Source organism: Lepisosteus oculatus, chromosome 6, assembly GCF_040954835.1.
Source record: "Lepisosteus oculatus isolate fLepOcu1 chromosome 6, fLepOcu1.hap2, whole genome shotgun sequence".
NCBI lineage: Eukaryota > Metazoa > Chordata > Actinopteri > Semionotiformes > Lepisosteidae > Lepisosteus > Lepisosteus oculatus.
The window spans coordinates 33,100,769-33,116,269 of NC_090701.1; the positions used below are offsets into that span (position 1 = coordinate 33,100,769).

At 35.6% G+C, this 15,501-nt stretch overlaps 1 protein-coding gene across 4 annotated transcripts in view; it reads left to right on the forward strand.

Moving 5' to 3' along the window:
- mindy4 (MINDY lysine 48 deubiquitinase 4) overlaps nucleotides 1-15,501 on the forward strand; it is a 56,301-nt gene that overhangs the window by 15,187 nt on the left and 25,613 nt on the right. For 3 of the 4 annotated variants that reach the window (XM_069191201.1, XM_069191202.1, XM_069191199.1), the window contains exons 6-8: nucleotides 4,375-4,433; nucleotides 10,240-10,349; nucleotides 10,746-10,862. In XM_069191201.1, the coding sequence (XP_069047302.1) occupies nucleotides 4,375-4,433; nucleotides 10,240-10,349; nucleotides 10,746-10,862 (286 nt within the window). The remainder of the gene's footprint in view (nucleotides 1-4,374; nucleotides 4,434-10,239; nucleotides 10,350-10,745; nucleotides 10,863-15,501) is intronic. The other variant, XM_069191200.1, reaches the window with a different exon arrangement.

Consider the following 15,501-nt stretch of genomic DNA (forward strand, 5'->3'; position numbering starts at 1 on the left):
GTTTCCTTCTGATGATTCTTCTATGCAGATCATGTTTGTGCAAGCAACGCTGCACAGTGGACCAGTGCACCACTACTCCCGTGTCAGCTTAACCTTCCTGCAGGTCCTTTGCAGTGATATGGGGGTTTTGTTTTGCATTCCTGAACAGTCTATGAGCAGTTCAATCAGAGATTTGTCTTGGTCTTCCAGATCTTGTCTTGACTTAAACAGTTCTCCTTAACTTCCATTTCTTAATGACATTTCAGACAGTGGAAATTGCAAGCAGGAGGTGTTTAGATACCTTTTTATAGCCTTCCCCTGTTTTGTAAGACTCAATTATCTTTATTTTCTGATCCTCAGTCAGGTGCTTACAGGAGCCCATGTTTGTTGAGTATAAGGATAACACCCTGAGAGGTTTGAAGAGTCAGATAATTTATTTAAGGTCTGGAATTTTCATCACCTGACTTAGATTAAGGCCTAACGAGTCAATTCAATTCTGAGACCTTACAAAAAAATAACACAAGTGGATCAACCAAACTTTTACACATGCCACATTTACTGTTTTTTTCAATCTGTGAAATTCAGCAAATAGTGTGCATTAAAATTTGTAGAAATATGTCAACTTTAAGTTTGTTTGCTGCAGAGGTTTTGTTAACCTCTTTTCACTTAGAAAATCAAAAGAACATATAATTTGTCCACGGATGCCCAAACGTTTGCATACAACTATATATGTAAATATGTTCTCTGTAAGTAGTAATATTTTGAGGTTTGGAAGGTCCTAGGTGTTCAAAAACTTTTAGTTTTGTGGATAAACAAGCACCCAAATGACATCTGATAGGTTGTCATAATATATTTTTTATTCATATTTAAAAATCATAATCTTGCATTTGAACACGAGTAGGATTTTTATGACCAATTTCAAACAATAAACTATTAAACAAAACAGATATTTTTTAAAGAGTTCTAAAGGTGATTTAAGGTAAGTTTTATTCCTTTATCAATCATTGTTAAATGGCAGCTTTATACTCGATTTCATGTATTTGTAAATTACTGTGAGGATCTTTGATACAGTAGATTACTGTTAACTCAGCTTCCAACATTTTCTGGAAGTCATGGAAATCCGTTAAAAATCTATCAGACAGTATAACAAATAAAAAAAATATTTTATTTCTCATTAAACACATTATAAATATAATGTACAGTGTCTTGCAAAAGTTTTCAGCCTCTTCTTGAATGGTGTTCCATTTTGTAAAATTACAACGTTATGCAGATGAACATGTTGATATGCGGAAATGCTATCATATCAAGTTAAGCCCACGGGGAGGACTGTAAACAAGGTTCCAAGTCTTGATCAACAAATTACTGAGCAGGCAGGTTGCCAATAATCACTACTAGTTAAATTCTGTTGTATTTATGGACTGTTTTTGTCTTTAACAATGTGCTGTCCCTAAAAGCCAGAGGACAAGTGACACTGTAATGACTAAGTTAAGCTTCCAGAATACCCTTGTCACTGTTATTTTCTATTATAAGTTTACAAGTGGGTGGACATAGGTTTCTATGTTTTTCTTAATTTTCACCAGGCTTGACATTCTTCACTTTAAATAACCTCATTATCTGTGACCATATAACACTCTTACTAGTAAGGTCATTTAGTGCTTATGCAACAGTCAAATCAACTCAAGTTAATTAGTCATGAACAATGAATTGCATTGATTCAGATTGATTAAATTATTAAAAATGTTTAATCAATATTCAGTACCCATATAGAGTGTAAGCAGGTGTTTTCTTTTATTAATCTGTATTTTATAGAAGAAACATGCTGAGAATGAATTCAGAGTAATACCAATTTGAAATTCTAACCAGATCTGACTCCTGTCGATTATAAACTTGTTTTTCCTCAGCCATATGAAAACAAATGTAATTTGAAAATAATAACACATTTAGAAATGGCAAGGATCATTTGAATAATGACAAATTAGCTGTTGCAGGACAGTAGTGACATGACTGAAAATTGTCTTCCATTTTTACTATATAATTCTTCCTGTTCGTACACTAGCATCTCTAAACATTCAACAGCTTGCCATTCAGTAACTGTCCCCTAAATCATTTATTTTCGATTTTAGTTTTTATGTTCAACATCTTTTCGTTAACTGACCAGCACATGACTACAAAATAGTTTTAGATTTAATAGAAAGATACAGCTATCTAGACTGTGTGAGATGTCAGTCTGTACAGTAAACTGTGGTAAGAACCACTGTGTCACATACTGAAATGTGGTATCGCATTTTTATTTTTTTAAATAATCTGATGCAGAACTGCAGTACTTTCTAAAACTGACAGGTGGTGAAATGAATCCTCAAAGTACTGCAGTTGTGTGTGATTGTTCGACAGACCAGTACAGTTTTGAATGTTTATTCAACCCATTAGTGCTTACCTGCACTAATCATACTATATACTGTACAAACTATTGAAAAAAAAACATTAAATACAATGATTACTTTGTTGAGACATGATGTTGTTACCTCGCTTTAACAACTGTAAATGAGATGTCACAATACTGTATAACAGTAACAAAATTATAATTTTTTATTGCAAACCGTATATAGAATTATGTGAGAATAGTACTTAGAAGACAAATAAAAATAATAATTTTATTTTACATTTTAATTATACAAATATAATACATGTACCACTCTAAACATTTTTACATTTAAGTTATCGCTTGTAAACATTGGTATAAATAATTGCATCTACTGTATATGAAAGCAGTCTGCAGAATGGCAGTAACAGTTGATGTACTGTATGTATATTGTGGATATTACTTCATGGATTTCTTTAACTCGGTAACTTTCCCCTTACTCATTTTGATATTGCTTTGCTTTGTCTAACTGATACTTTACTGCATGTAATAAATGATGATGTTACATGTGTGGGGCATTGGGAAATGTAGTTTATTTGTGTAATTTATTTGCCTCACAAATATATTTGACTCCTGAGCCAAATTAAAAACTACAAATCTTGTTGGTATGTTGTACTTGTTGAGGAATACACTTCCTATTGACATATATGACATATAAACTCTTCATGGACAGTCATCTGTGTGGTAGTTTTATTGACAGTTTAATTTCCCATTACACTTCAAGGTAGCTTTAGAAACACAATTGAACAGCAAAGATTTAATATTATTGATGTTATGAAACCAAATGAAAAGATGTTTGCATCTCCCTTTAATCCCCCTCATCCCCTTCCACCCTCTAAGTAGTCTCCTAATAATTTCTACACCCTCTTTTCTTGTCTGGCAAGACATTTGCAGTGGGATGTTCATTGTCTCATGCTGGGTCATGATATAATGATATAAGTTAGTGTGCTCCATTCAAAAAGTAAACCACTCCCCAGGCGTGTGCTCTTCTGCATGCGGACCACAATTACTAAATGTCTGCTGGGCACCTGATTTTTTTTTCTAAGAAAATCAAAAACTAAGAAATAATGTGTCCCTGTCCAACTTAATGCATGACTGAAAAATTAATAAAACGTTTTAGGTAGTTAAAAAACACTTTTTATGCCTGAAAAACAGGTACCTAATTACAATTACAATTAGAAGAATGAAAAAAAAACCTAGGTACAATAATAAATGACAGAAAAACAAAGAAAAGAAAAGAAAAAGAACAGTTTTATTAAAACCAGGAAATGCAGGTTTTAAAATGTTTTTAAACAACTTAAAAATCTACAGACACGGAGTCTCATACGACCTTCTACATAAATGTAGGATACCCCATCACAAAAGACTAAAATTAGAAAAGCTTGTAGGGTGGGCTGTAATAACACAGAAAGTCTTTTAGTTGTCAAGGAGATCCTTGCAAACTAAAGAACTTTATAAGAGAATTATTTGAAATTAGTATTTACCTTATAGGGAGCAAATAGAGGAAGAACAAAACAAGAGCGGTATGCTTGTAAAGTTTAGTTCTGGTTATAATTCTGGTTATAACATCTGAATTTGAACATACAAAGGCCTCTGGATATTATGAGCCATAAAACAGTGCATTGCTGTAATCCAATCAAGAACAATCGATGGCAAGAATTGTTAATCAACTTCTGACTGAGGAAATTACAGGATAAAATTACACAGATGAAAAATGGAGACCATTTCATTATTTTTTACATGATTTTCAGTGGTTAAGAAAACACCAAAATTGTTCACATGGTTGGTTGGCCTAATCTGCAAACCATTAATGATTATATTATAGTAATTTATGTTACACAGTGTGTGTTGAGACTCCTGTAGCATCACACTATTGAGCTGTATCCAAACATGTTGGCTTTCAAACATAAATATCTTGTATTTTTTTGTAATATTATAAATGCTCTTTGCAAACTTTACTTCATTTTATTTTTCAGGAAGATCTCAACGCCCAGTGCCAACGTAGAAGATATGCCATTGTATGCCATGAAATTAGGTAATTTATGTATTTATAAAGTAAGATTTTTTTCATCTTTCCGTGACTGTGATTTCATTGCAGAGGTATATCAAATCAAAACTACAGAATTAACAAATGATAGCAGAGAAAAATTAGGAAATTACTGTAAAAAGACAATAGATATGCACTGAGGGTTTCCTGTTAGTTGAGCTCATATATTAATATTAATATTGATTAATATGATAATATTCTTAATTATATGTAATTTGGTTTATACAATTTTTAAAAACACATATTAATAGAATGACATAAAACATGGTGCATGTTGTATTAATACTTTCCATGTTAGATTGCAAAGTTTTTGTCTGCTGATTTCAGAGCTGAACTTTTTACAGCTGTAGAAAATGCATTTTACATTAGACATTTACATGAATAGCTATAAAATAATTGGTGCCTGTCTTTAGTTCAATGACTCTGGATTTGAACCTTTGATATGTCAAGAAAATGATCCAAGACTATACAGATGTACAATTAAATTGCCCACCACTGCTCTTCAGCTTTGTTATAGTCCAATTTGAAGAGGAGAAAAAAACTATAATTTTACTCCTTTCTGGATGGTGCAAATATACTACAATTTTTAAAGCCAGCACAGGAATAGGCTAATGACAAATGGGTAGAACACCATTAACCTCAGAGCTTCTCAATCATACACTATACCAATGATTGCCAACCTTGGTCATGTAGTACCCAAGTCTGCTGGTTTTCATTCCAAATGAACATTAAGGCTTGTGCTAATGCCTTCAATTGATGCGTTTGCTTGTTTAGACTTTTGTTAAATTCAAGTCGCTCTAATGCGCTAAATTAAATTAAAGTGCATTGGTCCAACAATTTCAACATGTAAAACACTAAAATAATAAAAAATAAACCTCCTGTAGGACTGGAAGAACTGAAATTAAATTAATTAGACTGCGATTAAGAACTTGGCAGGAACACTAATCAGTAGTATAAGCCAGGAATAAGGTTGAGATCCACAACACAGTTGTAGTGTGCTCTCTGAAGGCACCAGTTCTGTAGGGTTTGGGCATTTACTGGGACAATTATTAATTGTAGCAGTAAATCACAAAACTGATTATTTTGATGGCTTTAGAATCCAACCTTGCGATATAACTCAAACAACGCACACACACAGGTACTAATACACGAGGATACATTTATTAATACATAGAATACGCATATAAACCTAACCGATCTTATCGAGAGGGTTATCAGAATACAAAAGGTATATATTCAGTCAGTTACGAAGTGTTACACATATATCAAGAGGACATACGTTCAGTATATCATTCATTTAGACCGTTTTATAAATGAACTTAGTTATAACTTCTACATTAGATACTCAAAACAAGTACATAACTCTTAGGAATTAAATTGATATCAACTGGTTGGGATAACAATTGAATTCTCGAGCTGTAATGCATTGAAATTGAATACTCATCCAATCTCTGGGGATTCAGATCTCCTGCGGGCACAAAAACAGTTGCAGGCTGTTGCTGTCCAATCCACGCTCTCTGGCTCGGTGCTGGGCTGTGCTGTGCGTCTTGCGACGGTGCGCTGCTGATGCTCACTGACTGGCTAGTTAGTGTTGGATTTAACTAGCAAAGTTTATGCACAGGAGAAAAGATGACTGTGGGTCCCAGCAGGTCAGGAAGAAGACCAGTTCATTCCTGGTGAAGCGCTAGTTCTGAATAGTAATTCAGCTGTCCACAGTTCCAACCTGTTCACGAGGCCTGCTGCTGGTGCTAACCTCGGGTGGATCCTCTGGTTACTCTCTGGCAACCTCCGCTCTAGACTCTTAGAACAAGGAAAGTTCTGGCACTCGGACACACTGGCCGTTCCGTGGTTGTCCGGGCTGAGTCTCAGGATGGTCAGGAGGCTGCGAGAATGTCCTGCCCTTGGGAGCCTTCTGCTCCTGGGCCGTCCTGCCCTGGAATTCTCCTTTGAATTCCCTTTAGAATTATCCACAGAATAGTACAGAATTCTACACTGAATCCTCCTAGGCCCTCTGTGTTGCCAGTTATTATCCTGGAGGAACTTCAGCTCGTTGATTGGCTGAAAGTTCCATGGGCATCAGAGTCCCACGTGGGTTACTCGGCCCTACCAGTCCCTGATTGGTTGATCAAGGTGAGATATGAGTCACTCACTCCTGACACTTAGGAATGCAGTCCAGATGTCCATCTGGCACTCCCTAGACAGATAGGCGCCAATGGATGACCATTGATCATGATAGCTAGGCTTAGCTACGTGCATCCCCCTTTGGGAGCTGTCCCTTATCAAAAGAAAACATCTTTAAATCAGCCTGCATGAATAGTTTCTCTGTGGCTGCACCACAGAGATGAACAGAGAGATGAGGCCTCATTTGGGAAAGCACAGCAACACTTAATTCTGTCTTATTAACAAGCATTGCCGCTACACAGTACTGTTACTGACATTCAGTCAGTATTTAAGCAGGATAAGATTACATCAATGATTAAGTGGGGTCATATGCAGTGTTCTGAAGTAATTCAAGAATTGTTCTAGACTGCTAAAATATTTGTGGTATATTGTGATGTTATGTGAGACATTATAGTCTGTAGTGGTTCCTGATTTCATATCCATTAGGGTAATTAAATATTTTTAAAATATTAACATATAGGATAAAAATGTGGTACAGGTTATATTAATACTTTCTGTGTTAGATAGCAAAGTTTTTGTCTGCTGATTTTAGGGTACGGCTTCCACTTTTTGCAGCTGTAGAAAATGCATTTGAAGTTACAGGTAGTTATGAAGTTTAATGAAGTTAAACATTTGTCAATGTTTCGGTTTTGTGCCATTATGATCATCAACATGTTTGATTGGCCCCATAGAACCTTGTGATGAATGGTCACAGAAGTCATAACAAAAATTAAAAACAAGTGTCCAATAATTACATAGATGAGGAAATCTAGTTTTCAAAAAACAGCTTTGCAGGGAAGTCAACAGTTTTGAAAAAAAATTTAAGAAAAACTCAATCTGTTGAACACCACACAGACTAGAAAATGTTGGATTTACAATCAGAACTAAACAAAGCCTGAAACGCCATGAATGCCAGATTAAATATGCTAAACTCTGACCATGGCCTTCTTTGGTAAGCAGGTTAGAATCAATTTGAAATAGAGGCTATGTCTGGACCTTTGTAGTCTACATACAAAGTAAGTAGCCTTATTAATACTAATGCATCTGAAACACAAATGTTCACTTCCTGTGGTTCTCTACTTCTGTCCAATTGCAGGGCTCCTGTTTGATGATGTAATTGATCACAGGAACACATCTTTGCATAATGAGTGCAAAGCACATACACCCACTTCCTCCAAACCCCACCTTCAAAGTTTGGAGCAAACTCAGTGACTTAACCACCATTGGTCTCAGTGAAACTGAACATAGGCTTACAAATGGCTACAAACGTATGAAGGGCTTTGTAATTGTGTAATCAAACAAAAAAATCAACAATGTGGTGTGGTTCAAAAAAATTAATGCAAAACCATCATGCTTGATTTGTATGTATCTAATAGCTACTTTCTGAAGAAAAATAAGAAGTTTTAGAAGTTAATTTTTGCTATATCAAGCAAATAGCATTTTGCATATTAGTTGCTTATTTTTGGTCATGCAACATTACCATTGTATAGCTAAGTTCAGGGCAATATTAACAGTAAAAAACTAGCAGGTAATCAGAACATTTTGCTTAATTATTACCAGACTAGTGATGAGGTAACAATGTAATTAATTTCCATTTAAATACTGTATGTTGTTAATTGCGTTATCCAATGTTAGCTGAATATCCTCTATGTTTTGTGATTATATTTGGTCTGTATGATTTTTGAATAGTCTACATCAGTGGTTCTCAAACTTTTTGGACCAAGTACCACCCCTAATCTAACCAAAGCATCCAAGTACCACCTAAAAGTCATGATCTCATAGGAACCCCAGAAATTCTCATTGACCAACATGAGCACGTGTGCACACACACTCACACATACATATAATAAATATTATAATAATAAACTTTATTTGATATAGGGCCTTTAAAGGTGGCAACTCAAAGTGTTTTACAGAAAAAAAACAACAACAACTAATAAAAAAGCACCATTTCAGTGAGAGGGGTGAGCCTGTTTAGTTGAGCAAAGCAGATGTGAATTAATTTTTCGAGCCTTGATACAATTCACAACTGAGTCTAACAGATATTAAATCGTCAGGCATTTTCTTGACGGCAAAGGTCTCGCGGTGGATGTTGTAATGGGTACATTAATTTCTGGAGCAACCTCTCTAATTCGTGCAACTACACCGTTATGTCGGCTTGTCATTGCGCTAGCACCGTCTGTACAAACTCAGACGCATTTTATCCAGTCGAGGCCATTCTCTTCGATAAATTCATTCAGAAGCTGAAATATGTGCTCTCCTTTAGTTCCTGTTGGTAGCGGTTTACAGAACAGAAAGTCTTCATGGGACATGCCCTCAAACCCGTATCTAACGTAAACGAGCAAATTGGCCAAATCGACTACAGACTCATCTAATTGCAGTGAAAAACATCTGCTCATCTTAACGAGCTCTATCAGTGTACTTTTGATATAATCCTTCATTTCAATAATTCTATGAATGACTGTGTCTTTCAGGGGGAGGGGGGCAGCACGTCGAGCTGTTTAGCAGCTTTTTCTCTACACATAATACGTGTCAGCTCTTTTGCCAACGGTAAATAAGGTTCTTCAAAAATAGTGTAGCTTACCTGCTTTAGCAATCCGCAAGCTTGCATTTTTCCGCATTTCCGTTTTTATTTCCGTATTTAAAGTTTTTATTTCATGCGCATGGGAGCGAAACACAGAGATGCTCTGTGTATTTTTCTCAAATTAGAACAGTTCTTAAATATTTTTCTGTTATCACGCTTTCGTGTGCTCACATGATTACCTGCCTTCGTAGCACGTATTTCTATGCATTCCTGTGTTTAGAACGTTGGCATAGTTCCAAAATCCCACACATTCTCCTTTCTCCGTATTTGCTGGAGATACAGTAGCTTTTTTTAAATACAATTGGTCACTTGCATCCGTAGCACGCATTCCTATAGAGTGGTATAGAATGACAGAGTATCTCTTGTGTCCACTGAAGTATTAGCGCGCACTGTATCGTAGTACGTAGGCTGCGTATTCGACACGTATTAAAATACAAAATATGAAAACCCGTCCCGATTTTTCAGTGCACACGACACAGTTCCAGGGTCATTTGGCGTACCACTTGGCGGCACTCCACGTACCGCTGCCGGTACGTGTACCACAGTTTGAGAACCACTGGTCTACATAGTTTTGCCTAATTTCACAACACAGAAATGTGGCTCACAGTTACTGTGCTATATTGCATTCAGTCACTGCCCTGCATGTTTTCAGCTTTTGTGGCAAGAAATGTAAGAATGAAAGCAATGGGAATAGTTGACTTAATGCAATGTCTGTTTATATAAATATTTTTTTTTTATTTAGATAATTTATTACTATTTTTTTTACTAAGTAGTTTAAATAAATGATAATGATATATTGAAAGTGTTATTGGTTTCCACGCTTGTAGTTTTTGTTAATGACATAAAACACCAGAGAAAGCAGTTATTTGGTTCATGTTGTATCCAGGGCACATTTGTCATGTTCTTTGTCCATTGTTATTTTATTGTATTGTCTATTTTTAACTTAGAAGAAAACCAGGCAATCCATTTTTTAACAAAATAACATTAGGGAATTTGATTGTTTTTTAATTTGATTATTGACATTTTATATTGTGTTTAATCATTTTTCAGATGATATCAATGATGAAGAGGACCTTCGAGGGATTATCAGTGTGCCTGTAATTTCAAATGCAGCTCAGCTCCGTGTAAATTCAAATCCAATAGATATAAATCTTGCAAGTGTACGCCTTCAGTTTTTGTCTTTTCTCTTTACTTTATTTTCTTTTTTGTTAATGGACCATTGCTGGAAATTGAAGTGTTTTTATTCTTGAATGTAAAGCTCTGAACAATTATGTTAACCACTGCCTGAGGCAGTGGTGAGGAAGTGGACTGGGAGGTTGTGGGTTCAAATCCCACGTGGGATACAACTGTAAAGCCAGTGATTCATTGCACTTCACTAAGATTTCTCCAATACCATATTTTCTTCACTTTATCACTGTGATGAAGAATTTGTTCTCAATTTTTTTTTAATGGTAAAGCATTTAAAATTAAAGCATTTAAGCTTAGATTTATAGAAATCAGCTCAATTTGTAAACATTTTTTTACACAGTTACTGTATTGCATTTTTTTTATTTCAGGACCTCAAGGGACTTCTGTTTGGTTCCAGTTTGAATTGTTTCAATGAAGAGTGGAAGGCTCAAAGTTTTACATTTTCTGAGATTCCCCAGCTGAAATACGGCATTGTGCAGAAAAAGGTAATTCAGTGTGATTTATGTGGATATAATTGGTTTTCATTGTATTACTTTTATTTAGTTACAGGTTTACTTGACCTGAATGTGTTGTTTTCATGTTTATAATTTGTCTCCAATCCAGATACAGTACATTACAATAGGTTCAACCTACTGAGTTGATAAAAATGTACATATTTACAAGAATACTATATAGTATTTTAGAATAATACATAATATTAAGTAAGTTTGAACTGCCATTTTTTGTTTATCTTTACAAGGAGCACTACAGTTCCTAATTTATATCAGTGATCTGCACAAACAGAATTCAAAAAGTGAGAATATATAGGATGGACCAAACACCTGGCAAATAACACTTAATATAGAGACATACCGGACATTATAAACAGCAAAAACATAAACTGTAAGTCAAAATGGAAAATGGAGACTTTATGAAAAAATCTTTATTTTGTAAATATTATTTGCATCAGCCTTCAAGATAATGAGGGAAAGCAATTAAAAAGTTAAACAGTCAGTAGTGAAACATGAACCAGATTGCATAATTAGAAACTATGTAAAAGTGCATTTAAAACTAAGAACAAAAGGCCCTTTTTTACACTAAGAATTGTGGGACTACAGAACAAGGTACCCAGCTGTGTAGTTGAAGCCCATGCTTTAGCTGTGTCCCAATGTGCACATTGCGATCTTGCGCCGTTCGCATGTGCATTTTTGCTCATGTCTGCAAGGTCTAAGGGTGTCCCATTTCTACATTTGTGTTCCACAAGGGTGTTCATGGGTGCTCCCAATGCGCCCCTATTGCACCCTTCTCTGAAGTTCGCATTGGAAGGGAATTACCCCCAACTCTTTGCGGAATGGTGACGTTTCATGTTCTAGCCATTCAAGCAGGAGAGAAATTGCCACAGAGAATACAATATTATATTGTTAGTTAAATGTTTTACAGTTTTAAAACTCATTTTATGCAAAAATAAATTTGCATTAGGCTACTTTAGATTCATACTGTATGTATTCTAGGTATGAAGTTTTGACATAAAGCTTTTATTTTGTCATCCGATTTCAACAGATGAATATTCGTTTACCCGTGGTTTATTTTGTACTTTGAATACTTAATAGTCCACATATTTAATAGTACAAAGCTTTGAGGTTTACCTTACATAATTTACTTTGAATGTGAATTAATGCATTATGTCATGTTTGTCTTGCTGTCATTTTTGTACTAGTGATATGAAATGTATTTAGTAATACAAAGCTTTGAATAAACAGTGGTATTGCCAAGTTTTCCTTAGTTTACTTTGCCTGTTTTGTGTCAAGGCTGCAAAACATAAATGAAAACGATATGTCATTACTTTTGTGCAGGGATAGATGAGATAAAATTCAATTTTGTCAAACTGCGAATGGAGGCACTTAGCATGAGGGTTTTTCCATTGCCCTTCTTATAATGCTGCACCTTCAATTACTTGTGCGCTTTAAGTCCACATTTGTGTTACTTCACAAAAGTGTGGACTTGGAGGAAGGGCTTAGGGTGACAGTAAGGACACGGCCCTTGTCTTCTTTTAAGAAATGGCCAGATGTGATCCTTGGATCGGTTACCTTTGGCTACTACCAAAAGGATTAGATGGGCTGAATATTTTCTTAAGGTTTATATTTCTAATTTCAGTGTTTTCTGATACACAGTAGTGTATAAGGTAAAAAAAAATAATTAAGCTTCAATGGCACGGCAACATTCCCAGTCATGCAGATTTGAAGTATAGTGTTTCAGCTGTTTCTTTAGCTGGATTTAGCAGCTCTAGTCAAGTTTTCTACTACTTTCCTAGTCTTCTTGGATTTCTGACGGAATAACTTCCTAATCAATCTAGCAGTCGCCAATACAACTTCCACTTGAGAATTACACCTACATTCTAGCCTTTAGAGCAAGACCAGGACTCCTAACCTTTCAAACGAATCCACTAGTGAGAGATAGTTGTGCTCCTCTCCTCCTGCTCCCCTTCCATAACCTTGAGCAAAACCATTCCTGGAGAGTGCTCCCTCGATGGTGTCTAGAAATGACCAATACCTCAAAATCAAACTTTTCTAGCCTTCCCAACTGAAGCATTGCCATAACCCCATACTATCACTGGGCAATACCCAAGAGAGAGACTGTTGTTAACTGGGTGAGTCTCACCATGAGCTTCTTTCAACCAATTTAAAGAGATTACCACTAACAGGTTCAGGACATGTTGCGACCATATACAAATTAATGTTCCTGCACCATTCTCTTTAAAACCCTAAACCCTAAATGTGATTTAGATCACATCATGATATAAAAACCCTTCTGACATGCTAAAAGTAATAAAACCCTAAAATGTGATGGCTGCTCTGTTACAGTTATAAAGTTAAACTGTCATAATCTATGGCAAGATATAAGCAGCTATGCTAATAATTATCAGAAAATATTTGACATATTTTGGGTATAACAAATGAGAGCATGCCATTTGGCTTATTTTGTATGTGGTTGTTTAGTACTGTATCTAAGCAGTCCTAAAATGTCATCCAGGCACTTTTATAAAAATATCCAGACTTTGTACCTGAACCACCTATCTGATAAACTAAATGTTTAGACACCAGCAAATCTTTATGTAAAAATGTTTTTCCTTTTCCCCATTTCTAAATCAGTTAAAAAAATGTGCATGGGTCATGTCTGTTCAATAAAGTGTCAAAGCACCTGTTGCAGAAAAAAAGTCCCTTTCCTATTAATAAAATTGAGAATATGTTTTGGTTATAAGTGAAAAAAATATTTTGATGCTTACAGTAGTATATACTGTATATGGATCAATTTTGTTCTCAATCTCCTTTGTTCTGTGCTGAAGAAATGTTGTTCCTTAAACCTGTACAATCTCATGAGAACCGGAATCATTCTTGCGTTCTTCTTTGAAGTCTTTCTAAGACTATAACATCCTCTTTGACGTCTAGTGACTAAAACTGGAGACAGTATTCTAAATTAGCTGTTAGTGAAGGATTGTAAACCCTGAGCATAACTTCCCTTGATTTAAATCCCACACTTTCTGCATACCCAGATATTGTATTAGCTTTTTTATTGCTTCCCTGTATTGTCATGATAAGGACATAGCAAAATCCACAAACACCCAGATCCCTTTTCATGCATAGCTTCCTGCAACTCAGAAATGTTCTGACATCTTGCTTGATCACTTTACTCTTGTCAACATTAATTGTGATTTGCCTGTTGTCTACTCAATCTATGATTTTGCCTGACTCTTTTATAAGTCCCCTGCAGCTACTTCTGTTTACCACTCACATATTTTGTATAATCTGGAAGTATGACTAATTTTCTAAGTATTCTAGAATCTGAATTATTGATATTCATTATTATGAGTAATGGGTCCTAGCAAATCCCTGCTGTACACCATTGCCAATTATCAGCCTAATTGTGCCACATAAAAGAATTTCTTGATTTGAAGCGGTTCTCAATCCACGTGGACGTATTACCAAAAATTGATATAGCTTTTAATAGGATAATTTCCCCATTACCTGTAAAGTGCTTTGAGTGGAGTGTCCAGAAATGCGCTATATAAGTGTAATTATTATTATTATTATTATTATTATCTTTGACATTAATAGAAGTAAAACGAATTGGCTAATAGTTTAATGCCTAAATTTGCATTTATATAGTCTTTACAGCTTCCATCCTAAGTTATAGTTGAAATTTCACACTTAAAGTTCAGTTAATGACACCATCAGGCCCTTAATGATTAATTAGTTTTTAGCTGTCCTACTCTGTGTAATACCTCACTATCAGTTATGTTGAATTTCTTAAATAATGGAGCATTAGCAAAGTAGCTATTAATAGCTAAATAGGGTATTTTATTTTTAATGCTTTGTTTTCAGCAGAAAAATATAGCAAGTTATTTAAGTTGCACTGATTCATATAAATGTATCCTGTTGTACCGTACATATGTCACTTTGGTTGCTTCAAAAACTTGTTTTTTACATGCATTCACATCACTTTAAAAAAACGCTTATCTGATTCAGGCAGAATAGACCCTGGATGTTACACCAATTATTCTTTACCACCCATCCATTTTCTAAACCTCTTCATCCAGTATAGGGTTGGGGGGGGTGGGACAGAGCCTAACCCAGCAATCAATAGGTGCTAGGCAGTATACATCCTGGACAGGACACCAGTCTATCATAGAGCAAACACTTGCACCAGGTCCAGTTTTACAGAAGCCCATTTCTGCTAGTATGTCTTTGAACTGTGAGAGGAAACTGGAGGATTCAGAGGAAACCCACATACCCTGGGAGAACCTATCCCCGCAAACAGTATCCCAGGAATGGAACCCAGGGCCCCAGCACTGCAAGGCAGCAATGCTAACCATTGTGCCATCATGCTATATACTGTGGAAATAACTAAACATTGACAGTTTTAAACGGAGACAAATAAGCCTGCATATGAGGTGTGAGGTTATTGTAGATCCTGTACATGCAGCCAACTCACTATGTTATTTCACCTGATCTGTGCCCAACAGCGCCAGCTGCTGTCTGCATCCACACGGGCTTTATGTGATTTCGCTTCACTGCAGTCTTACTGTGACTTCTCTGTAACTACTCGACTCAACTTTCCTCTCAGAATACTGTGACTCTGAGGGAAGTA